This window comes from Trichomycterus rosablanca, chromosome 1 (genome assembly GCF_030014385.1).
Source record: "Trichomycterus rosablanca isolate fTriRos1 chromosome 1, fTriRos1.hap1, whole genome shotgun sequence".
NCBI classification, from domain to species: domain Eukaryota; kingdom Metazoa; phylum Chordata; class Actinopteri; order Siluriformes; family Trichomycteridae; genus Trichomycterus; species Trichomycterus rosablanca.
The window spans coordinates 36,673,165-36,700,807 of NC_085988.1; the positions used below are offsets into that span (position 1 = coordinate 36,673,165).

The 27,643-nt window shown below is 36.9% G+C and overlaps 2 protein-coding genes across 2 annotated transcripts; both read left to right on the plus strand.

Moving 5' to 3' along the window:
• Positions 1-2,440: 2,440 nt before the first annotated feature.
• Positions 2,441-9,957, plus strand: scamp5a (secretory carrier membrane protein 5a). The gene is made up of 7 exons (XM_062992208.1): positions 2,441-2,508; positions 3,492-3,546; positions 3,956-4,075; positions 5,671-5,827; positions 5,961-6,062; positions 8,371-8,488; positions 9,672-9,957. The coding sequence occupies exons 2-7, from the start codon at positions 3,540-3,542 to the stop codon at positions 9,858-9,860; spliced, it is 693 nt and encodes a 230-aa protein (XP_062848278.1). The 5' UTR covers positions 2,441-2,508; positions 3,492-3,539; the 3' UTR covers positions 9,861-9,957.
• A 7,849-nt stretch (positions 9,958-17,806) lies between these two features.
• Positions 17,807-25,182, plus strand: LOC134320790 (inhibitory synaptic factor 1). The gene is made up of 2 exons (XM_063002410.1): positions 17,807-18,039; positions 24,269-25,182. Exons 1-2 carry the CDS (start codon positions 17,893-17,895, stop codon positions 24,887-24,889), a joined length of 768 nt encoding a protein of 255 aa, XP_062858480.1. The 5' UTR covers positions 17,807-17,892; the 3' UTR covers positions 24,890-25,182.
• The last annotated feature ends 2,461 nt before the right edge of the window (positions 25,183-27,643 follow it).

Here is a 27,643-nt window from a genome sequence, read left to right on the forward strand (position 1 = left end):
GACCCCTGCTTAAAGCTGCAGTACGTAACTTGTAATTTGAGGACTTTAAATTTGGTTGCCCAGCTCTAGTGCTGAAGATTTACTATGCCTTGAGAGGGAACAAGCTGAGCCAGTTCCTTCTAAGAAGGAACCCTGGGCGAGGCACTAATCCACATCATGGTATAGCACAGTCACCAGTTCACCTAGTTCAGTAATTCAGAATGAATAATTGCATATCTGCATATTTTGGAAGGTGAGAAGAAGCCCAAAGGAAATCCTTGTGTGCACAGGGAGAACATTACAAACTCCACTCCCAACACTACTTAAAAGTTTTACCAGTCATAGATAGTTGATACTGTTTGTACTATGCATGCTCTGCAACAATACTACCCCAGAAACCTATGTTTTTGTTAGTTTGGGGTGGCATGGTGGCTCAGTGGGTAGCACTGTCGCCTCACAGCAAGAAGGTGCCGGGTTCAATCCCCAGGTCTGGGTCCTTGCATGTTCTCCACGTGTCTGCGTGGGTTTCCTCCAGTTTTCTCCCCCAGTCCAAAGACATGCAAGTGAGGTAAATTGGAGATACAAAATTGTCCATGACTGTGTTTGACCTCGTTATCCTGATCGGGGCCATGGTGGGTCTGGTGCCATCTGGAAACACTGAATATAGGGCAGGAATGCTTCCTGAGACTGTGAGGCAATTTATAATGGGGCACCACACATTAAATTGCTCAAAACTACAGGAAATCTAGAGTAGCCAATTCACCTTTTGCTTGTTTTAAGGAACTGGTAGGAAACTGGAATATACTGAGAAAACTCATGAAGGCAAAGAAAGATCAGGTGGCGGCAACATTATGTTATGGGAATGTTTCTTTTTAACAGAAACTTGGTAACTGGCCAGAAGCAAAGGGAAAATTTATGCTGCCAAGTGCATCTAAATGCATAGGAAATATGCAGCCCTCTGCTAGACCACTGAAGGCAGGAGGTTTACAACCCAGCACAACAACGATCTTAAACACACCACCAAAAAACAACAACAAAGCAGCATTTAAGTATAGGAATGGAATGTCAAGTCAGAGCTTTGACTTATTTGATAGAAAATCAGTAAATGTATATAAATCAATAAATCAATAGATCACTAAATCAATTCTCAACCTAATTAAGTTTTAATCCTATTATATAACCCTATTATTTTATTAATTTTCAGAAGTTTCTTTTTTCTCCAACCAATTGTAAACAGGCAATGCCCTTAAACAGCTTATTGGCTTTAAATCATTTGTTTTAAAGTTATTAGCTTCGGTACAGCTAAAACTACGCTACAAAATGACGATTAAATATGCTTATCAACTCATTTATTTTCTACTGGCCTTAACTACTAGGGCAACTACTAATAGTTTAACTAAATAGCTAACTTGATGGTTCCATGTTCTTAAATTGAAAGACTCAAAGTTCACAGAATCTAGAACAAGCTATAGAAGAGCACCACTCAATACACAATCACCCCAGATCTTTCAGGGTTCTAGGTCCTTTTCTGTGGACTCTCCTTTTCAACTTACCCACAGATTTTCAAAAAGGTTTAGTTCAGGGGAATGAGTTGGCAAAAGCCTTATTCTTTAAATCAGTTTGTGTGGAATGGGAGGCATGTTTGGAGTCATGTTCTGCTGAAACATCTAATCATGAACCAATCTGATCTTGGTAAAAAAGCTATTTGTATACAGGGTTCTTGTATACTTGTATACATTAAAATATGGGCAACTGACCATTAGCTTGTTGAACGTCCTATTCCAAAACCTTTGCTATTGATATGGAGTCCCCACTGTTCTGCAAAGGTATTCCACAATATTTTGAAGTGTGGCTTTGAATATTTGTGCCCATTCAGTCTAAAGAGAAGGCCTAGCTTGCAATCAATGTCTCAATACTTCAGAAAGGTGTTCACTGGGTTTACCGTCAAGGCTCTTTGCAAGCCACTGAATTTCCTCCATTCATCAAATTAAGTCTGTATGTATGGACCTCTCTTTGTGATCAGGGGCAAAGTCATTCAATATTCAAGATAAGTGGTTTCATGCACCTGAACCCAAGTAGGGGATGATAAGGGGTTTCCACATACTTTTTCAATGCGGTGCATAAATATTTTGAACTAACCTGTGTTCAAAATATTATGGTATGGTTCAGTACCGTGGAGAGCGGTCGGTAGCAACAGACACCGGATGAGCTACGGGTGGGGGAGACAGTACAGGAATGAAGTATCGCGAGTACTGAGCAGCAAAGCTCGTTGCTCAGATCCCACAGCATCATCTTCTTCATCATCATCACCGTCTCCTCCTCTAAGCCCAGACGGAGTGGATGCTCGGGGGAGTCACACGACGCGTAGAAGGATTCTGACCTGATTCTTTTAATCAAATCTCCACTATCGGATGTAATGAAAACACAAATCTGACAGAGGAGCTCCCTGCTGTAAATGTTGACTCACCTTGGGTGGAAAGTTGTTTAACAGATACAAGGGATCAGTGTTTGGTTTGCTTACCGATCGAGGTGAGGTGATGCTATTTCATTCTTTGTTTTAATTTCTATTTTACCGATGTAAATTGCTATGAAAGCTCTGTGTCATATATGTGCTACAATACTGGATGATCATATTGGGAAAATAATATCGGTATTATCAGCATCCTCAGCTGAAGGGCGCTTTCGCCGACCTCCATACCAGCGACCTTAAATCAAGTAAAATGTAAAGCTATGTTAACAAGCTTTCGTTGTAATTGTATGCTTATACGATGCACTAATTCGGATATCAGATTGCTCTTGTATATATCTCAAAATGATAGTACACGAAATGATTCCGATTTCTAGCTTATCAGGAAATCATTGTTTGAACCGCGCTCGAATGAATCACAGCAACATGCCCTTCAACAGACTTAAATAATGATGATCCAAAAATATCATATTAGCAATCCAATGTGTTTAATTATATGTATTTTGTGTATATATGTGAGGATGGAATTCTGGTTTCCGTTTCGTGTTTCCTTTTCTCCTATCGCCAGATGTCCTGCCATCGTCACTCCACTGGGCTCCACTATTAGCACAGAGCTAAATAAATAAATACTGATAATTAAATTCACGCCCAAGCATCTTTAAATATTGTACATAAAACATAAAAAGCGTATCGTTTGGTAATGAGTAGAAAATATGTGATACAGATCCTAAAATCCTGTGAGAGGCCCTTTTCGTTGTTTCTTTCACTTGGGGGCGCTGCATTGCTGGGCCTGACTGAGCGCTTCCTGAAGGACGCATAGGCTAGGCCTACTACCATACTACATAGTATTTAAAACCACACAGCCAAAACACTGTTTTCACATACTATGTAGTACGGTAGTACGCTACCTTGTGACGTTTCAGTTTTGTCCTTCTACCGTACAGATTGGATTTGCGGCTACGAGCTCATTTTTATGACATTTGTTTTTTTAGTGTTGGTGTGATATTACAGTTTAGTTTGTGCTTATGGAGTCTTTCCCGTCTAGGTAATTAAATTTTGCTGTCTGAAGTCAGGAATCTGAAAAAGGATCCCAATGGCAGGTAAGAGTTAACTTTACTAGAATTGTGAATGATATGTAGTAGCAATGGGTCCTCGTAATAAGAAAATCAGCTTTATGTGTCTCCCCCAATGAATAAGAGATAAGAAAAACGAACAATAGGACTTTTATTTGCCCACATGTAGACTATAAATTAAAATATAAAGTATGAAGTAAATTAAAGTATGAAGTTTAATCACAACTGTTACTGTAAACACATTGCCAGTAACTGCAGGTGGTGAATTCGGTTCACCCAACAATGAACTCTCTCTAAACTTGTGTGTAGTACTATTTTGAATTCTTTTATTCTAAGTAAAATGCATACTCGTTTGGTAAATCAAGTATACTATAAAAGTGTTAATTTTATATTCAGTACAAGGTCTAACTATAAACTACTCTTTTATTATCCATAGAAAACAATTTTCCTCCACTTCCTCGTTTCATTCCACTGAAACCTTGCTTTTACCAAGACTTCAATGAAATTCCAGATCAACGACGCACTATGTGCAAGCGCCTATACTATCTCTGGATCTGTAAGTTTACATTTCATGTCTCTTTTTGAATTTACTTTCATTTCTGTCGCGTCCGATGCATTTTTTCCATTTTATGCATTAATGAGTAGACAGTGTACTACCGTTTGGCTTAACATCACTGTGTTTCCACCCAAAACACGGCAGAAGCCACAGCTGTGTTTACAGACCAGTTGAATAGACTTCACTGAGCTACAGACTTAGCCCACCACTTGATGTAGGCCTTCTGTATAGATAGATAGATAGATAGATAGATAGATAGATAGATAGATAGATAGATAGATAGATAGATAGATAGATATCCTTTATTTGTCATATATACATATACAGGTGTACAGTACAATGAAATTCTTTTTTTCGCATATCCCAGCTTGTTCGGAAGCTGGGGTCAGAGCACAGGGTCAGCCATCATACAGCGCCCCTGGAGCAGATAGGGTTAAGGGCCTTGCTTAAGGGCCCAACAGTGGCTGTATAGCAGAGCCTGGATTTGAACTGCCAATCTTCCGGTTGATAGCCCAAAGCTAGGCTACCACTAGGCTACCACTGTCCACTTGATGTCATATCAAGAAAGATTTTATTAAATTAAGTAACACAAAGACTCACAATATTCCAAGCCTGAATGTATTTGTTTAATGTTATAATGTATGTTATGTGATAATGTTTGTTTAATGTGTTACCAATAGCAAAGAGTAATCTCAGAGTTTTCACACATTTCTAAAATAATTTGATAACACATAAGTGTGATGACACAGCAGCTGGAGCAAAAATGTCAAATGCTGGGGGAATCTAGCTGAATTGGAAGTCCAGCCATTTTTAAATAAAAGACCCATTTTAGTTACGTTACCACATTAAAATTTTGTATTAGCACTGCTGTTATGACAAGCTTTTGGAAGCTTTTTAATATTTCTTTAAATTACACTGAGCCAAATGATGTGGGTTCTTATTCATGCGAACAAAATGGAGCAGACATAGTTTTGTGGTTTTGTTTCACTGACCTACATTTATATTTATAGTGCTTAGCAAATGGCCTTGTCCGGAATGGCTTGTAAAATGCTTTGTGTTCTTCATAGTAGACATATTTTATACTCTTGCTTTAGTCTAAAAAACATTATTTACATAAACCCTTTAAGTATGGGTAAAGAAAAAAGTATAGTCAAAAGGATTTTTACAACTGCAATAATGCTTGTCTTCCTTGAGTCCCGAATGATGGATCAGGTTGAATCAGGCTTGAAGGGAATAAAGTAAAAAGTTTAACCTATGCCTTCAGGTAGGCAAAATTCATTCAAAAGAATGCAGCAGTGGGTTGATGTGGGGGTACTTGGTAGTGGTTTGACATGTGCACATACAATACAATATTTAAAATAATAATAATTAGGCTGTCTAGATAAACATTATCCTTGTGTTTCAGTAAAATCAGTATTTGTAGCAGTATTTGTAAAGCTTTGGCTGTCTATTTAGGTTGGGTAAATGGAAGAAAAAAGAGTAGATGCATGCTTTTGGTTGAATTTATAATGCAAAATATTATGGTTTGAAGTATTTACTTAAAAATGTAATATATGAAGTTCAGTGTTTTAGTCTTCTTGTTTTCTTTGATGTAGTAAACAGTGCTACACTGGCAGTAAATCTAATTGGCTGCTTGGCGTGGATGTGTGGTGGAGGCGGAGCCACAAACTTTGGAATGTCTATACTGTGGCTCATTCTTTTTACTCCATGCTCGTATGTGTGCTGGTTTCGACCCATCTACAAAGCCTTTAAGTGAGTACAGCTGAATTACTGTGTGTAATGGCATTCTGCATTATAAAAAATAAACATCAATGTTATGCAATTTAAAACAAATATGTTGACAGGTTATAATAGATATATAACCTTGTATCTTTTTTTCTTGCAGGACGGATAGCTCTTTCAACTTCATGGCATTTTTCTTCGTATTTATGGCCCAGGTTGTAATCAGTATTATCCAGACAGTGGGCATCCCTGGCTGGGGAGTTTGGTAAGAGTGCTGGATCTAGACTTTGAGATATGAACTTGGTAGACATATGAACTAAATGTTTAAGGCAAAACATACACCGATCAGGCATAACATTTTGACCACCTTCCTAATATTGTGTTGGTCCCCCTTTTGCTGCCAAAACAGCCCTGATCTATCGAGGCATGGACTCCACTAGACCCCTGAAGGTGTGCTGTGGTGTCTGGCACCAAGATTTTAGCAGCAGATCCTTTAACTCCTGTAAGTTGCGAGGTGCGGCCTCCATGGATCGGACTTGTTTGTCCAGCACATCCCACAGATGCTCAATTGGATTGAGATCTGGGGAATTTGGAGGCCAAGTCAACACTTCAAACTAGTTGTTGTGCTCCTCAAAATATCCCTGAACAGTTTTTGCTTCGTGGCAGTGCGCATTATCCTGCTGAAAGAGGCCACAGCCATCAGGTAATACCGTTTCCATGAAAGGGTGTACATGGTCTGCAACAATGCTTAGCTAGGTGTTACATATCAACATCCACATGGATGGCAGGACCCAAGGTTTCCCAGCAGAACATTGCTCAAAGCATCCCACTGTCTCTGCTGCCTTCTTCCCATAGTGCATCCTGGTGCCATCTGTTCCCCAGGTATCCCCATCCATGTGATGTAAAAGAAAATGTGATTCATCAGACCAGGCCACCTTCCATTGCTCCGTGGTCTAGTTCCGATGCTCGGACCATACGGGCCAGCCTTCACTCCCCACATGCATCAATGAGCCTTGGCCACCCATGACCCTGCCGCCAGTTTACCACTGTTCCTTCCTTGGACCACTTTTGATATATACTGACCACTGCAGACCAGGAACACCCCACAAGAGCTGCAGTTTTGGAGATGTTCTAGCCATCACAATTTGGCTCTTGTCAAACTCACTCAAATCCTTACGCTTGCCCATTTCTCCTGATTCTAACACATTAACTTTGAGGATAAAATATTCACTTGCTGCCTAATGTATCCCACCCACTAACAGGTGCCATGATGAAGAGATAATCAGTGTTATTCGCTTCACCTGTCAGTGGTCGTAATGTTATGCCTGGTTGGTGTAAATTAGAATGTGTTTTTTTTTTTCTTTTTGGCCAGTCCAATATTAGGTTAATTTATTTATTATTAAAGTATCCTTGAGATGTGTCAGGAACTTAGTTGCAATTGGAATTGATTGAACATGGACAGGAACATACCTGGAGCTATAAGGGCCCACAGTTTACACTGCATTGTCAGTACCAAAAGCAAGCTATGTAGTTTAAGGGAAATGAGCCATGAAGCTCAAAGAATGACTTGGAAGAATCTTGGCACAACCTCAAACCTTTTTAGGTAGCCAGCCAAATTGATGGTAGCCAGCCAAATTTCACCTCTAGGGATGAAAGGCCTTGGTCAGAAAGGTAAGAGCTCCTGTGCAAAGATGGGAGAACCTTTTGTACAGACAACAATCTCTTCAGCACTTCTTAAAGTGGCCTTCATGGCAGAGTGGCAAAACAGTTGAGTAAAACACAAATGACAGCCTGTAAAGGACTGGCAATTCAAGGAATAATTCTCTGGTCTGATGAGACAAAAAAAATACTCTTTGGGCAAAATAGCACAAAGTGTGTCTGGTGAACTGCATGACACTGCATGTTACTTGGCTACTATCATCTCTATAGTAAAACATGGTAGTGGCAGCATCATGCAATGGTGGTGCTTCTCAGTGGCAGGGACAGAAAAACTGGTAAGAATTGAGGTACAGATAAATGTGACCAAATACAGGAACATTATAGAAACCAAAAACCTCCTTCAAAGCACACACATACTCAGCATGGGGTGACATTTCATTTTTGAACATGACAATGACCTGAAGCATACAGCCAAAACAATACTGGAGTCGCCTTTGGGCAAGTCTCTGAATGTTCCTGTTTGGCTAAGCCAAAGTCCAGACTCAAACCCTATTGAATGTGAAAGGATCCACCATTAATAATGGGGTTAACTGCCCAGGTCCATGTGTGCCAAGCTTGTGGAGATGTATCCAAAATATTTTGATGGGTAAAAATTACAATTATATCAATTCAAAATTGAATCCACAAAACAACAAATTAAAGTAAAAAGTATGCTTTAAATAAAGACGTAGTAATAAAATAGTTTGCTATTAAAGCAGTTTTGGAAATTGGTTATAAATACTGTGTTTAGGATTGATTTAGGGAGTGATTCTTTAGATCCTAGCCATATTAGCTCATTTATTTGTGCCATGAGAAATGTTTAAAATCTCTCTGTATCTCTCATTATCTCTGTATCATTTTTCTTTGCATCACAGTGGGTGGCTGGCTACCATCACATTCTTCAGCACTAATATTGGCTCTGCTGTGGTCATGCTGATACCCACCATCATGTTTACAGCTGTGGCTGTACTCTCCTTCATTGCTCTCACCAAGGTACCTCATGCCCTTATACCCTTTATATTATTATAAAATATATTATTACATATAATATATTTAATATATCTATAATATATCTGTCATGTATGTATATATCATGTTTACTAGCAGTAAGAAAAAGTTTGTGGATGCATCTTGATTTTCTTTTTTTAAATATTCTGCATCAGTAAAAATAATAGCATGCCAATAATGGAAGAGAGAAGAAAGTGCTAAAGCTCATTTGCATGCCACACCCAGCAAATGATAGTAACTATACATTTAGTAATTGAGCTGTAAGATGCTAAATTACTAAATTTGGAGACTGGGCTTGTTGCCTCTGTGGTAGCCTCTAAGCCTACAAAAATGTCAAGTTTCTAATAATGTGGAGGTGGCCAAAGTCCTATGATGAATTGGCTCTCTGTCCAGGTTATTCCTGCCATGCACTCAGGGATTCCTGGTGAACAGCCTGCCGCAACCCTGACCAGGATAAAGTGGTTGATGAAAATAAATTGACAAAATGAAATATTTTTGGCCAAGTTGCAATTCTGGACACAAACCTTAACTAGCTGGCTGGTAAAACATAGTGCATGTGCTATGTGTAAAAATGAGACATGCTAGATTTTTTCTCCCAACTTAGCATAGCCAATTAGTCTTCCAGTTCTGAGGACCCCAATCGCATTCAAGGAGGTTATATTTGCCTGACACACAGTCCCTCGTACACAGTCCACCAACCTCTTCTTATTCGGCCATTCTTCAGTTTTTTGATGGACTGCTTTCCTCTACTTTCTAGTACTGGACTGCTTTCCTCTACACTCCCCTTCTGTACAGTCCTCCACTTCCTTACACAAAGACCCCACCCCCTTTTTAGTCCGGTCTTTTCCCACACAGCAGACTAGTGGCCAATTTTGTCTGCTTCAGGCACTGCCAATTGTGCCTGCTAGGGGCACTCAGCCGACCGGTAGCAAAGCTGAGACTCGAACTCGGAGAGCTGAGAATCCCAGCTCTGGTGTGTTAGTGGAATATCCTGCTGTGCCACTGTGGCGCCCGGATTTAGCAGATTTAAGTTAAAAATAGCTAATTATTATTAGAATTGAGATGCTTTAGCATGCCTCAGGATACATGATGATGATGAATCTTTTGTATGATCACACCATTGCACCCTGAATCCCTAAAATTGCCTAAACATTTTTGTGTGGTGCAGGTGCACAACTTCTACCGTGGTAGTGGAGGAAGCATGAGCAAGGCCCAGGAGGAATGGACGACAGGTGCATGGAAGAATCCCCATGTGCAACAAGCAGCCCAACAGGCCGCAATGGGGGCAGCTCAGGGGGCAGTGCAGGGACAACAATACTCTGCCGCCCCCACCTACAACTATGATGACCCTATGTAATGAGTTTTTAATGGAAAGCAGGAGGAAACTAGAAGGAATACATCAAATAATTGACCAATATTATTATAAACAACTTTTCTCTGGTACAATAATGCATCAAACTTATCTTTAGCTGTTGTATATAGTAAAGTATTGTTTTGTCCATATTAGTACCAGATTTGAATCTTTTCTTTTGCTGTTGAAGCTCCAATCACAGTTTTAATGCCCGTATATTATTATGACCCTAACTGAATTAGAGCTCAAATAAAAATATAGGAATATTGAGGGGCCAGCCAGCCAGCCAGCCATAACCTTTGATTCCCACTGGCCAAGTTAAATTAAACCAGACAGGTTATTAAAAATTAGAAAATTCATTCTCAATTTAGATCTTGTTCAAATGAGGGAAACTGGTATAGCTACAGCAGATGGATAGTTATCATTTAATTACTACAATTTATATACACATTAGTAATAAATATAGTTAACACTTACAGTCTTCATATTTGTTCAGCTTTGAGCACCTAAACACTGTTGTGTTTATTCTAACAATAGGTTAAACTTTTTTAAAGTCTTATTCATTACCTCATTGCAGTTTTTTTTGCAATAACACAGTGAGCCATACACTTAGACTTTTAATATTTCATTAAATTTCAACTTCACTCCTTGTCAGTTTCAAGTTTTCTCTGCTAATCAGCAACATTTCAAGCAGTTGATTCAGGTGTTTGGGGAAGGCAAGATTTTAGTAGACAGTGGATTTTTAGGCTTGGAGGTGAAAATCCTTATAAGGTTTTTATTTATTGGTTTTGTAATTGTGTTTAGATTGCAGAAATATGGTTTGTTATTGCCTTCCTTTTTCTATTTTGTAACTTGAAAACTTGGTTATTGGTATTACTCAGGATTAAGATTTTTACTTTTGCTTGAGTACAGTAGCAGTGGTAAGATGTAAACCTGAGGGATAATCAGTGCAGGAGTCACCAAAAATGGTGGATTACTTGTTAAAAGCCTTTATTTCATGTTTTAGGTCAGAAAGACTTAATTATTATAGATTCTTGAACTCATATAAGGTTTCAAATTGGTTGCATTGCATTGAGAATCATAGAGCCATGAGCTAAAGCTTTTATAATATGATTTAATGCTGTCTATACAACTGTTGCAGTAATACTCTACAATATTTGTATTATTTGGAAATATTGTATTTAATTATCATTACTCTGCTTACCTATTTATGGCAATTTTGGTAAACTTGGGCATATTTATTAACCAATTGCAGGATATAAATACCGGCAAATAAAGCACACGAGTCTCTGAATATTGTAAGAACACTTGCTTTATCGTTTAAACGTTGTAAATCCACTCTGACTGGTACATTTTGAAATTGTTCATAATGGGTATCTTAATATTTGATTTACGTAAATATTTCTGTACAACAGTGACTACTAATTGTGAAATTCCCAAATGGTAAGGTTGTGAATATTATGTAATCCTTTTGTCTGATTCCACTAATAAGGCTGTAATGTTTTCAAACATATAATATGTGTAAAGAACACCAGACAGATTATTGATATAGATGTATGTTTGTAATGACTTAATTGTATCCATAGTCAGAAAGGATGATGAGATAGATATGTTAGATTTAAAGCTATGAAACAGAGGAATCTTTTATACTCCGAAGTAGCTTTAAAGTGGATCACACGTACATGTACAGTTCATGTTATATGTAATCATACCGTCTTAAAGAAAGCTTGTAAAATAGCACCTCATCTCTGAAGCTGTGAAATTGTCGGTGTTTATGTATGTGTATATCAATGTAAATGTTTGCTGTTTCGTTTTAAAACCTCTTGCCATTATTTTTGTGCAGGTGTGCGTGTTAGAGTTTAGTGCTCATGGTTCATTTCTGTTACACCAGTATAGTTATGGAGCTTGGTAAAAAAGACCATCAAGTTTAAGGCTTTGGCAAGGTGTTGGGCTAAGTTAGTACTAGATCAGCATAAAGTTAATAACAGAGAGAAATTTCATCTTCTGCTTTTGTCCTCAGCCTCAAATCTTGCAGACTTCCAGCTGTTTTTTTACATTTTCTATTTGGCATCAATCAGAGTTTACTTAGATGAAAACAGTGCTTTTTTGAATATGAGTAATAAAATAATAACCTCAAATGCAAATGTTAAATTTGAGCTGCACCAGCAAAAACAAAGCCCAGTGTCTATTGCCAAGACCCACTGCCCACCTCTGTACTATAATCTGATTGCATATATACTGATACTGTCAAAAAATAAATAAATGAAGCCTTGTTTATATTGTAAAGTGATAGGTGACAATAGTACAAGAACTACGTCTATATATGGTTTGCTATGTGGTGCTTGGTATACTTGGTAATTGAATCTAACCTTGTACTCTAGGTACATAGGTGATATGTGTGTGTGTGTGTGTGTGTGTGTGTGTGCGTTATATTCATGTTAATGTTACTGCTGTTCATCCTAATATGGAATGTATTGTCTTCAGGGAAAGAGCCACAGTCCACTTGTAGTAAGTCCTTTATGTTAGTGTAATAGCAGTTGCATTAGTAAAATGTATTTTATTTCTGATATATATTATGGAACCAATTAATCAGTGACCACAGTCTTTAGTGGTCAGACATTCTTTTCGTTCATGGTTAGTAAACATATACTGTTGCATTCAGTGTCAAGAGTACTTCCATAATGTTGTATTTTCTGAGTGTTTCCCAGCAGAGGGCAGGAGGGGTCTTGTTAGAGGAGCTACATATTTAGGATTGTTTTCGTGAAGTGTTTTCCATTAAGTGAATGCTTTTAGAGTCAGCTTCACAATGATTGTCTCCGTTTTTAGTAGAAATAAATATGACAAACATTTGGCTCTTTATTGGAGTACAATTTTATTGTGAGAAAATAGAACAAAACAACAACTGGAGCTATAATAAACAATGATCACAGTTGGAAATGTGTAGCTTGCAGTCAAGTGTTCAAATCTTACATTACACGGATCAGCCATAACATTAAATGGTAAGTAGAGCTGATCAGTGTAGTTGCACACTTTCTTCCAACTAATTATTTTGAGTGCATGCCAGGGAAAAGGCCTGTTTCAAATTTAACCACAAATGTAGACACCTAAAGTTAGTTTGACACTAGTGAAACTTTGACTTTCCTATGATCAGACAAGACAAGACAGGTTTTTATGAAACCTGGAAACTCTTACATGGCATAATGGACTTTATCTTAGCTGTTTATTAAAGTAAAGGCACATTTTACATTTTAATTCTGGAGTTGACTGTAGATAAGATGACAGTAAAATGTGTATTTGACCATCCAGTATAAATTAATACATTTGCAAATCTGGAAACCCATTTCCAGAAAAGTTGGGACAGTTATTAAAATGCAATAAAAAGAAGAATCTGTAATTTGTTAATTCTCTTGAATCTTTATTTAACTAACAAAAGTATAAAGAAAATATTTATAATGTCAGTTATCAACTTTATTGTATTTTGTAAATATAAACAAATTTAGAATCTAATGCCTGCAACACAATAAAAAGATGGGACAGGCAAAATAAGTGTAAAAAATGTATGTAATATTTGGAACATTCCATGATAAGCAGGTAAATGTGTAACAGGTGAGAGAATCATGATTGGGTATAAATGGAGGCTCCATCAAAGGTTTAGTATTTGCAAGCAGTGATGGGTTGTGGCTCACCATTTGTACCAAACTTCATAAGAGAATGCAAATAATTTATGTATGTTGCCATCTACCGTACATAATATTGTGAAACATCTCAGTCTTTGTAGCAAGGCCTGAAAGTACTGTTGAATGTCTATGATCTTCAAGCCTTCAGAAAGTATTGCAGCAGAAGTTAACTGAAAATGGTAAAATAATAAATGTTGCCACATTGTTGTTAGTAAGTTGACAAGCAAACTTTTTGATCAGATTTATGTGAGAAAAATGAAGCTCGGGGGAAGTGAAAACCAAAGGCTTATACTATAGATTCTCTTTTACAGACCTCTCTTACTCAATTCAGTATTAATAGTGTTCTATACAAGCTTTTAAGTAAAGGGCTCATTCCATATAGAGTAATTACAGCAGAACTCTTAGTGGAGGCATAATGAGTAGTAGTAGAATGATTGGTTTCCTTTTACTTTTTTTAGTTTCTGTGCTTTTCATTAATATATTTAATAGAATAATCTGCCCAGCTTCCACTGCTGCAGCACCAGCTCGTTTGTCTTTCTTCCTGCACTGCACCGCAACACTGAATTGAATTAATTTTCATCCCCGATTGAGGTGGCAAGCTATGTAAAAGATTGAGATGAAGCAAGAGGATGTGAATGTGTATGTGTGTGATACATTGCCTACATGTGAATAAATGAGCATTTGAAAGAAAGATCTAATAAATAGGGCACAGTTTGTAAATGAGAAGACTAATGAAAAAGATAAGAGGTCCATAAGAGAACGGGTGAGTTAGAAGAAGAGGAAACAAATGTTTAAGGGTTATGCAAGGGAAAAGATAAGAGAGCAGTGAGTGAGCGAGAGAGGAAGAGAGAGGCAGGGGCTACGAGCAGAGAGCTAAAGCCTCCTTCAAGCTGTTTGAGCTTGATGATGATGAGAGGTGCTGAACAAAAAAGGGGAGCACAAATGGAATACATCATGGATTCCTAAGCCAGGGTAGTTCTTGCAATGCCAAACTGAGATCACTCACATAGCTCTGAAAAGCTGCCAAGGATAGCTGCAAAAGTGGTGTTTACTGAAACTAAAGCACTAGCCTGTTTTAGCCCAGTTCTCTTATTTTCCTCACTCTCCTAAGGGGGATGTGTTCTGTACAGGAGCTGTGATGAGTCTTTTTGATATTTCTCCGGGACGTCACAGTGGACAGAGAGAATGTCTCTCACTCCTGGAATTCTATGTGGCTTTCACTTGAAGATCCATTATTGGATTTACATTTCACCCAATTCCACTAAAATGGATATTTCAACTTTCAGATGTGAAAAATAGCATCACTGTTACAACTTTGTGAGTAGAAATTTTAAACGCTTTATCAGCTGAACTGTTGTTACAGTCTGCTAATAGGAAATGCATGTACAACTATCAGATGTTTGTGAAACTATTGAAATTGCCTACATTACTTATGTAATGTGATCTGATCCCCTGTTGCTGATTTTAGATCACTGTCATGCAGCATAATCCAACTTCAAATAACTGGTGATGAATCACTGACCTATTACACTACATGATCAAAAGTATGTGAGCACTTCTTGTAATTACTGAGTTTTTGTGTTTCAGTCACAACCATTGCTCACTGGTGTATAAAATCAATAATATAAAATAAATAATTACAGTGACCTTGTGCTCAAAGCAAGGTCCATAAACATTATTTAATGGGTTTAGTGTGGCTTGCACAGCCCGCTGTTGTGAGATGTCAGTTGTAAGCCAGACAAAACTAAGTGCCAAGATCCTGTGAAAAGCATTCCCAGATGAGTAGAAGCTGTTATGGCAACTCCATATTAATGCCCAATATTTTGGAACGAAATGCTCACACTATTTCTGCTTCCATTTTCCATTTATTGATACAATTTTGACATCATTGTTCTGAGATAGTAGTTCAAGCCATGTGACCAAAAAGCAGTCCCAAACCATGATGCTTTCTCCAGCATGCTTTACAGCTTGGATGAGCCTGGTAAGATGTGAAAGGTACAGGTGGTCTTTTGATACTTAATATTTCCTAAAAGCCAATTCTTTAATCTGTATAGACTTGGTAAACACAAAGATATATGTGTTGACAAAAACAGAATTTTTGTGGCTTTTATATAGGACAGGGTAACAAAAACAACCCATAATTCTGTTTTTATTTTATCAGGCTTTTTGGAAAGCACTTTGCCCAGAGGTTTAAAACTTCACATGCAATACAAACTAAAATATGTAATTTGTTAATTTACTTGAACCCTAAATTAACAGACAAAAGAACAAATAAATGATTTTCAGTGTTTCAGATTTTCAATGATGATAAATTCTATTTGTTAAATATGAACAAATATAGAAACTGCCTGCAACACCCTCAAAGGTAGCTGGGACAGAGTCATGTTTACCACTAGTCACATAACCATTTTTTTATTATACTTTTCAATCACTTGGAAAATGAGGACCATTCTTGCTGTATACAAGCCTTCAGCTGCTCAACAGTCCGTGGTCACCATTGTCTGATTCTCCTCTTCATGATGCACCATACAATTTCAATAGGAGAAAGTTTTGGACCGCCGGCAGGCCAGTCAAGCACACACACTCTGGGTGTGTTCGAAAACCTAGGGAGCTGCCTTGCTGTCTTACTGTCTACATAGGCAGCTGACTTAGTAGAGAGGATTCTAATAAGTCAGTGACTTATAAGTCAGGTTATTCGAACGCACTACTTAACGACAGCGATTCCATCGGGTTTAGCATTTCGCGTTTAGCATTTAGCATTTCGCCATTAAAACCAATAAACTGAGGTAGCACAGCACGCTAACGTCAATATAACATCTCCCTTCATGTACCGATAACGGTTAAATATCCTGACAAGCTCGAACTTGCAAATAAAAACACTTGGTACAAGTTTATACAAGTTAAAAATCAGTAATATTTTATTTACGTTTGAAAATAACTCCATTCGTTTCTCCGCCCCGTCAGCCATGAATGCTGGGATTGTCTTGATCACTAAGGCAGCGTCCGATGCTCACTCGTTCTTGAGCCAAAATAACATTGAAATAATAAGATGCCTCAGAAGTGTGGATTTTAAGGCATCTAGGATTTCGAACAGCCTCCTTCTCGGGAGCGCGCACAGGATGACGTAAAATGCTGCCTATGTAGAGAGCTCACTAGCTTTTCGAGCACACCCTCTATGTCTATAAGGCTTCATGTTGTAAATCATGCAAAACAAGGCCGACATTATACTTCTAAAACTGACATCAGTTTTTATTCTATTTTTATTTTATGTTTCTTTTTTTAATTTTATATTTTCTTAAAACTCTGTCTTTTTGTATATTTATATAAATGTCTTTTCAATGCTTTGGCAATACTGTAACCACTACAACAGTCATGCTAATAAAGCTAATAAAGAGTTTCTGGGAAAAGACATGTGTCTTTCCAAAATACCAATATAGGCCTCTGCAACAGTGATACATTCACATATATGTAGATCACACATGCCATGGGCACTAATCCCCCCATTCCATTACAGATGCTGTTTTTTGCACTTTTTGTTGGTAACAGTCTGGATATTCTTTTTCATCTTTCACATGTAGAATCCAGCATCTGTTTTTCCCCAATCTGACCATAGAACATGTTTCCATTGTCTTTCGGTCCATCTCCCAGAGAACTTGGGAGTTTTTTTGGGGGCAAAATTAACATATGGCATTCTCTTTTCGGTGCAGCAGCGGACTGTGTGAAGTGACAATGATTTTCCAAAGTACTTCCGAGCCCATGTGGCTATGTTCATCATGGTTTCATGCCTCTGTCTCAAACAATACTACCTAAGAACTCAATAATTACAAACATTCAGCAGAGGTTTCAGCCTTGTCCTATATGCCCAGAGATTTCCCCTCCCAGAATATTTTTATGATATTATGAACTGTAGATGGGAAAAGAGCTAAATTCTTTGCAATCTTGCACTGAGAAACACAACCACAACCTATCTTCACTTGAAAAGGTTAGGCCTTTGTTGAATGCTCCTTTTATACTCTTTTATAGTTTTGATTGTGGAACCCTCCCAGTGTTACTTGTATAACCTTAGTCATTTTTGCCTCTGAACTAACTTTGTATGAGTGTGTTGCATGTGTCACATTCTATTGTTTTTTATATTTACAAAATATGTGATGGTATGCATATTGTTGAATAAAACAAGATCTACACAATTCTTTTACAACCAGGCAAAGCTGTGTGAGGAGTCTCAAACCTGAGGGGATTACATCTGATATGTGTCCTGCAAGCAGTGCTCCCATTCGAAAAACCACCAACCAACCGGATGGCTTTAGACATGAAGCCCTGGATCCTTTGCCTTTTTGGATGCTGTTGTCTCAAAGTAAAGCATGTCCAACAGCGTACTGCTAGGATCTCTGGCTCTAAATGAGACATTAGATCAGAGAGAGCACATCCGTAATAACATAAGGAGGGTAATGGAACAGCTTGAGGAGGTCCTCACTGAGCTAAAAGAGGTGGCTAAAGAACTTAAAGAGGTAAAATAACAGTTTCAAGCAAATGCCAAAGTGTTTATTTTTTAAGTTATGTTCCTTACCTTCTTTATATAAAGGTACATTTATACAGGCATGGCTATTTACTGTTTTAGTCTGTTCAATATGAATATACCATGCCATCACAACAAAGTAGCCTGTGCTTTGTATCATTTTCATACTGCGTCATTAAACATTCTACTGAGCTTCAGGTCTTTGTACAGTTTAAATACAAGGTCAAGAAATAAAAAAGGGTCTGGTATACAAGACAGCAAAAAAGTAACTTGACACAAAAATAACAATGAAAAAAAATCTGCTAACCACATTTGGATTAACTTACTCATGTGAGTCATAATTCTTAACAATTGATGTCATTAAGTGACACAGTCCATCTCAGCTGTCCAACCAATGTTTATACAACTGCTCGAGTTTTTTTTTTATATCCCTCGCAAAGCTGAACGCCAATAGCTTCTGATAGCTTTGGGCTATCAGTTAGAAGACTGCTGGTTCAAATGCAAGCTCTGCTTTGCTGCCACTGTTGTAAAGACTGTAAAAGGAAAGAACTTTTTTCACATTAGTGCAAGTTGGACATTTAGGCTACTGTCTATACACACTGATCAGCCATAACATTAAAACCACCTCCATATTTCTACACTCACTGTCCATTTTATCATCTACACTTACCATATAAAAGCACTTTGTAGTTATACAATTACTCACTGTAGTCCATCTGTTTCTCTACATACTTTTTTAGCCTTCTTTCACCCTGTTCTTCAATGGTCAGGACACCACAGAGCAGGTATTATTTAGGTGGTGGATCATTCTCAGCACTGCAGTGACAATGACATGGTGGTGGTGTGTTAGTGTGTGTTGTGCTGGTATGAGTGGATAAGACACAGCAGCACTGCTGGAGTTTTTAAATACTGTGTCCACTCACTGTCCACTCTATTAGACACTCCTACCTAGTTGGTCCACCTTGTAGATGTAAAGTCAGAGATGATCGCTCATCTATTGCTGCTGTTTGAGTTGGTCATCTTCTAGACCTTCATCAGTTGGCCCAGGATGCTGCCCACGGGGTGCTGTTGGCTGGATAGTTTTGGTTGGTGGACTATTCTCAGTCCAGCAGTGACAGTAAGGTGTTTAAAAACTCCAGCAGCGCTGCTGTGTCTTATCCACTCATACCAGCACAACACACAAATAATACCTGCTCTGTAGAGGTCCTGGGAGAGTCCTGACCATTGAAAAACAGCATGAAAGGGGGCTAACAAAGCATGCAGAGAAACAGATGGACTATAGTCAGTAATTGTAGAACCACAAAGTGCTTCTATATGGTAAGTGGAGCTGATAAAATTGACAGTGTGTGTAGAAACAAGGAGGTGGTTTTAATGTTATGGCTGATCAGTATGTATTAAATCTATTAGTAAATCCTGTTTTAGTATTTATTTTACTTTTTCTGTTCATAGTCACATCAAACCAATTTCTGATCTTGGGTGTGTTATATACGTAGTATGAAACTAATACTAAAGGTTTGCGGTTAGAGACTATAACTAATGCTTTTTCATGCACAGTGTGTGTTAATCCTCATCTAAACTTTTATTGGTGTCAGTAAGAGAACCCCAGGACACTGGGAAAATTTTTTTTTACACTGGTACCAACAGCACCACAGTCAAACATGTCACTATCACGTTAGATTCAGTGCTGAGAATGCTTCATCATTTAAATACAATTTGTTCATGTATATATGTTGGTCACATTCAATTAATAAATGAAGTGGATTCTTTTAAATCACCTGTATATCAATTATAAGGTAGACCATTTTTATTATTTATTTATTAAAAAACCTAATTTTAGATTTTTTATAGATTCATACATTTGAAACCTCAACTAGAATGCTAAAAAGGTGCATTTGAAATCCAAGCAATCCACAAGAATTCAAAATTATTAGAGTTACTAAACCTCTATCACTGGTATGTATATAATAGTATTTTATTCCTAGTTGTTACCTGCTACTTCATCATCGGCTTTAAAAAAAGTTGTTATGGAAGATATTATAACCGATACAATCCAGGCTGGCATCATTTTATTCCTTGCCCAGCCATAATGTTGCTGTATTTTATAACTTTCTCTACAGCTTTAGTCACCGCTGTATATTTACTTTATCACCTCTGAAACATAGATACGTTAAAAATATAAAAAATGGTAACAATTAATAAATTTTGATATTCTTACAAGGTAGCATCCTAACATTTCATTTTTAAATTTTTTTTTAACATTTCTAAATGCTCTCATACAAGTCCATAATGGTCTGTGATGGAAAGTGTAGAATTGTTTAATAAGAAAAGCTTGTTTATTAGGAGAAGGACATGGAGAGTTACTTCAACAGTCAGTTCTCTATAACTTCTAATTAGGGTCAATTATGTTCAAACTTAGAGACTGGAAAGCAATGAAATAACCCATTTACACATAATTTTTTGCAATATTTACTAGCACCCTGGAATATGGAAACATCAAAGTGATAGCATTGTAGGGTGCATCTGATGTTGTAAATTTGTACCATATAGCAACTATCTGACAAATGACTAGACCTTTCACATTTTTACAGCATTGATGTCCATACTTTAATGCATTCTTCTCTTAAAGGTTGAAGAAATCAATAGGCTTACTTTAAATATAAATATTTTGACTCATCAGACATTTTGTCATTGCTCTGTGGTTTAAATTCCTATAAATTCAAACCTGAATTTAAAAGCTTCCTAAATGGCAGGCCTTTTATGAATTCCAGTTTTGTAAATCGGAAACCTGCAGTTTTTGTGCTCATGCAGTTCTTTAGTTTTTTTTGAGGTTGTATTTTTGGGATATTTAGCAAGAATCGTCTATTCTTGTCAACGAGCTTTGACTTACAGCCACTGTCCCTTTTTTTGCTCTTTTTGTTCATGTTTGAAATAAGCTGTTATGATTTTTGCTATGAAAAATCAAACATGTTCTGATTTATTGTGATTAAGTCATCTGCAACTGAGCCTCCACTATTTGTCATTATTAGAACTATTTAAGTTGCTTCATACTGCTTTGAAATCACAAATTCTAAATTGTTAATTGTCAGGGTTAGTTAACAATAAGTACTACTAGAGCAGCTATAAACACTGAACTAGTAATTGGCAGGCTGCTGGTACAAGCACCACTACCAGGTTGCCACTCTTGGGCCCAAGAGGAAAAACCCTAAGCTGTACTCATTTTTCTGTCTATCAGCTGTAGGTCGATATTAACATCTTAATCAACTTAAATGGGACCTGAACAACAACAATATGAGGAAGGCCTAACAAAGACTGCACTTTTTTAGAGAACTAAGGAAGTATAGACAACAATCAAAGCCCCCATTAACCAAAGACTCAAATTCTAGTATGGTACAAAAATGCAGATTGAATTGATTGTAATCAAGGCCTTAAATATAATCTGATGATCTCCCTTCAGTAAAATCTCTGTACATTTAATTTATCAGGAACAATGTTAATGTCTAGACAATGTCCATTTGTCTATCTCACTCACCATACTGGTTATTTCAGCCTCTTCCCTCTGGTAAGCGATATACGTAGATGAATGATGAACAGAACATATCCATCACAGAACTCAATTCCTAGCTACAATTTATCTTATTCTTAAATTAAGTTCAGTATCATTCCTCTTCTGTTAATTTAGACATGTGCACTATTCCCTAGCACCTACTATGTTGTCTGACTTTTGTTTGTTGTCCAAAATGCTTGCATCTTTTAGCTGTAACTTAATGTTCTTTGTGTTTATTCATGTTATTCATGTTATTCATGAGTGTGACTGAATCCAAATACTATAATGATAGTTGCAGGTCAATAAAGGAATCTTAAATCAGTGAACCATTAGATTTAGTAGTGTCACCTGATAAATTTCTTGTTTTAATTCAAGATTTTTTTTTATGAGCGTTTGCTTCAGGCATCAACAATCCTTACGCTCCTTCACCCAGTGCTCTCTAAAATGTCTTTTAGATTTATGGTTCTGTCAGCCAGGTCTCATCCACCATCACTGTGATCTGCACTCTCACTCTGAGTCTGACTGTCAGCAGTGCATTAAACATGAACTGTCTCTAACTCTGGCAGTACAGAGCTAAGTGCAGCCTTACATGATCAGTCACATACTTTTGTGTTTTTCATGATTAATATATGATGAACCCCCCCAATCTAACGCTACTTTGGGCTTTTTAGTTAACTTGTAGCACCAGAAAACTTTTTATTGGATCCTATTCGTTTTTAGTACTACAGTTTTTAGATCAAGTATGGAATTAAAGTATCATTAACTCACTTTGTGTATCAAAGTATTAGCTTTTTACACATACCTTAACACAGAATAAATATCAAAAACCAGCCATGAATGGTCTGATTAAGTGATGCAAATATTAAAATCAAATTCCTGAACAGATCTAACATGAACTGGGATTCTCGCATGCAGAGGCTAGACTGGCTGCCCGCATTTGCCCTTAGATGTAGGTGAATGTGTGAGTGTGTGTTGCCCTGCAATGAATTGCTGCCCTGTCGAGGTTGTGTTTCTGTCTTGCATTCAGGGTTTTTAAATGGTGTTAAAGTCACTAGCAAAAATTAGATTATGATTTTAACATCTTATTTTACGATACTATTATTGTCATTGGTAAAAATGTGTTTAAATCATAATAATCTTTACTAATCCTGGTTACTGAAGATGCACAATAAATAAATTTGAGCTTTAGGTGTAGAGCAGTAGTTTGCATGATTCTTCTAATTTTTGTTTTCTCAATTTAATCAAATTATTAATTACTATTACTAGTTTTAGCATGTCTGTATATAATAAAAATGCTAAATATTCACCTTGTTCATCCATAATCAACTTATACATTTTACTTAAAAGGAAAAGTCTTTATTTTATAAAAGCTTACAGTTATTATAAAGTTTAGCAAAGAAAAAATGTTAAATCAATTGAAGGGCAGCACGGTGGCTTAGTGGGTAGCACTGTCACCTCACAGCAAGAAGGTCCTGGGTTTGATCCCTAGGTGGGGCGGTCCGGGTCCCTTCTGTGTGGAGTTTGCATGTTCTCCCAGTGTCTGTGTAGGTTTCCTCCCACAGTCCAAAAACATGCAAGTGAGGTGAATTGGAGATACAAAATTGTCCATGACTGTGTTTGACATTAAACTTGTAAACTGATGAATCTTGTGTAACGAGTAACTACCGTTTCTGTCATGAATGTAACCAAAGTGTAAAACATGACATTAAAATCCTAATAAACAAATTAATTTAATTTAAAACAATCTATGGAATTATTTATTTTTCTTCAATAACAACTTGCAGATCAGGATTGCAATGGATCCAGTGCAACTTAGTGAGACTGAGCACAAGTCATCAATCTACTGCTGGGCACCTCACTTATTTACTCACTGGCCCACATTACGTTCTGCATAACTGCATAATGGCATATTTATGCAAAAGTTTATACAGTACAACTTTATACTAAACATAAAGTTCAGTAACATTACAGAAGATTGTACCCCACCAAATGATTAGTCAGTATATTAGTATACAGTACATATTTTAATACAACCCGCAATAAACATCAGAATGAACCTATACTGATGACTATATTGACGATCTTTTGGTTGTGGGTTAAGATCTGGACATCAATTTAATTCTTTTTTTTAACCATTCTGTTATTGATTTACTCATATGTTTTAGATTATTGTCTTTTTCATCTTTTAAGGTCCATAAGGCACCACAACCCTGATACTCTGCTGTAAAATTTCTTAATCCAATTTCGAAACTATTGTTCCCTCAATCATTGCAAGCTGTCCAATTCCTGAGGAACAAAAACAGACCAAAACCACAAAGCTCCCTTCAATATGCTTAGCATTTTTGTCCTTGGATTTCTGCCAGAAAGCACTGTCCAGAAGGTTTCCTAATGTCCTTCGATAATGTTTTTCTATTAATATTTTATCCACTCTTTTGTGAATAAAGTGGACACATTGACAGAGACTTTTAACAGATATTAATAAGAAGAGCAGACTTAGACTTTGCTTTAATGTTGATAGCGCAGGGCACCTTTACAGCCTAGAGTCTTATTAATTGGAACACCTTGCTTTTGAGGAAGTGGTTATTCCAAATACACTCATATATTTGTTAGCCGGGACAGTATATGATTTATAATTTCATGAATGAATAAATAGTTACTGTAATTTTCTGTTTTACAGATAGTGGCTCATATTGACAAGCTGACAGCTGACATTGATCTGGACTCTGAAGAGGATATAGAAGATGGAAAAACTGCCATGCCTTGCAGCACTAGTAGAAGCAAAAAAACACTGGGAAATTGTTTCATAGTAGACCATTTTTCTGACTTTTGTAGCCTGGGTTCTTTATTGCACAACTCTCATGTGGAGACTTCTCAGAGACAAGCACCAGACTTGTACAGACGGAGTTGTGGAGATTTACCCGCACTTTACCGGCCAGTTTGGGCTTCTTATAGCCCTAAAGCTTCCTGGCTCTTTGGCAGTGGGGAGAAAATCCATTCTTTTGACAATGCATCATATCATGCACTATGCTGTGATGATGATGACTTTGATGAAGAAAGTGGTCGCAGAAGATCCTCTAGATTCTCGTCCAGTGACTCTGTGTTTTCTTCCTCTCCTGTGCAACCTTTATTAGCAGAGACCTTGACGCCCACATCTGCTTGCAAATACCGACCGAATCCAGGACTGAATAAAAAAGCACTACGGAGCTGCAGCACTCAGACAGTTTCTCATAAGAGCACACAAACTGTGATGCCCTACAGTCCTGCAAGAAAAAGGGCTGCAAGCGAGCATAAAAACTAGAAACATGGACAACATTCCATTAACCAATAACTGCATATTTATACAAAAATGTAAAGCTATGTGCATCTGAAATAGAGGCAGGTTGACCACAGTACTAGTCTAGTCTCAAGCTTTAGTTATAGGTGCCACTTGACTGTGCATACGTTTATGCTTTGGTGGAAGGATCATTAATACAATAATCCAGGCACAACTGGATACTGGATTTAATATAATTATGTATGCATGTTATGCTAAACATGGCTGTGGAAATACAAGCCAATCACTTTTAATACAAACCTTATTTGCAGAAAATATGGGACATTTTGTTTTGATTAAAATAAATTAAATAATTTTTTCCCAGTAACTTGTTATTTCTCTTGATTCTTTATTTAACTAACAAGAGTACATAGAAGCACAATTTTTAGCTAAATTTTTAGTTTTGGCTGAATGCCTACAATTTACTCCAAAAAAGTTTAGTTACCATTGACACAAATGCAAATATTGGGATTGCCATCAATTTTGTCATTAAGGCAACAACTTTTCAGCAAGCAATCCACATTTGCTACAATAACATGGGTTTAAAGACACAGAGTGTGTTAGAATACCTAGTGAGCTGCCTTGCTGTCCTACTGTCTACATAGGCAGCTGCCTAAGTAGAGAGGATTCTAATATGTCATTGACTTATAAGGCAGGTTATTCAAACGCACTACTTAGACAGCGATAACATCGGGTTTCGCTTACTAAGCTAACACAGTTAACATCATGCCATTCAAACCAATGGGATGAGGTGGCACAACGCGCTACCATGTCAAATAACATCTCCCTTTGTGTACCGAAAATGGTTAAACTGTCCCTGACAAGCAATAAAGACCTTGATAGATGCATTAAAGACCATAACAACTTTAAACAATTGTTAATTGTATAAATTATATATAACTCTAAAATACAGACTAAAATTGTAATAATTAACATTAACATAACATTAATTTACAGTTGTGGATCTTCTGATTTAAATACATTAACTTTTATGGCTGAAAACACCTGCCAAACAGTATTGCAAAATAGATTTAAATGAACTGCTAGTGCTAATTTTATGCAACACTAATTGTCCTAGTCTGTCTAGATAAGATTACAGATGCCCAATATTAAAATGGTTGAAATGGAAAAGAGCACAATATTTTAAATGTCCCCTGATAATAAACATTCATTATTTGGCCCTCTTGCTGAGTTGGAATTGGTTTTGTTCACACCTAAAGGGGGCACTTAATAACTGCAGAAAAAAACTGGAGGTACAGCTTTGTAAAGGATAAGACAAAGGCTTAAGACAGTGTTAGATTATTGTGAACGCTAATCTGTATCACATACAAAAAGGAAAAACAAATGAATAAAAACTACAAACCCCATTTCCAGAAAAGTTGGTACAAATCCTAAAAATTCAATACAAACTAATAATTATAATTTGTTATATCACTTAAACTTCAGTTTAACAGAAAAAAGTTAACCTAATGTGACTCTTGCAACACACTCAAAAAGCTGGAACAGAGGCAAACAGGACTAAGGTTATACAAGTAAAACTGTTATGGATAGTTCTACAATTAGCAGTTTGAATGGTAACCGGTAAGGTCATCAAGATTGAGTATAAAGAAAGCACCCACCAAATGTATTTGCAAGCAAAGATGGGTCGAGGTTCGCCACTTTGTGTCAAACTTTGTGAGAGAATTGTCAGTCAGTTCAAATACGATGTTTCTCAGTGCAAGATTGCAAAGAATTTAGGTCTTTCACCATCTACACTCCATAATATCATTAAAAGATTCAGGGAGGCTGGGAAAAGCTCTGTGCATAAAGGCCAAGAGCAGAAACTGCTGCTGAATGTGATTGACCATCTGGCCCTCAGGCGGTATTGTGGTGTACATTTGGAAAAATCATTGTGCAACCTGAAAGTGTATAATGCAAAGAGGAAGCCATGTATTAATTTTACACAGAAACTATGGTAAGTCCCAATGTATTTTCTCAAAATAATTTTCTTCTCAACAGGGGATCCACCTATGATATTTTTCTTATGTGCCAAGGGTATACACACTGTATTATCAGTAAAGTGCCAGAAATTCAAAAACAAAAGAGCCTCTACTAATACTTTACCATGAAACTACAAATGCAACACAACTGTTAGGAAAATACGTAATTACAACTTAGATGTTACTAAAAAATACATCCCATTGTGTATATATTTTGTCAACCTCAAATCAAACAAAAATAGCTGAAATAAAAATACTACCTTATCCTCTGTGGTGTTAAATCAACCTTGTTTTACATACAAAATGCCATTAAAGTTGAGACATTTTGTAAAATGTATAAATATTTGTATTGTAATTAAAAGATTATTTTACTATAGTAAAATAATTCACTTTTAATGTTTTGGCTGAACTGTTTGATTGTATTAAGTCCAAAATAAAAGTTAAAGGTTTGTAGACTATTTAAGTTATAGTATTGAAATGTTCCTCAATATGTAAGTGAATGGATAGCAGGTGAGGGTATCATGGGTGGAAATAAAAGGAGGATCCACCAAAGGCTCAGTCGTTGCAAACAAGGATGGGTTGTGGCATCACATTGTTCCAAACTCCGCAAGAGAATTGTCAATCAGTTTAACTACAGATAATTTGGGTATTTCACTATCTACCTTACATAATACTGTGAAAAGATTCAGGAAATCTTAAAAAAAGTTTAAAGATAATGTTTCTCAATGCTAGGTTGCAAAGCATTTAGGTCTTACCTACA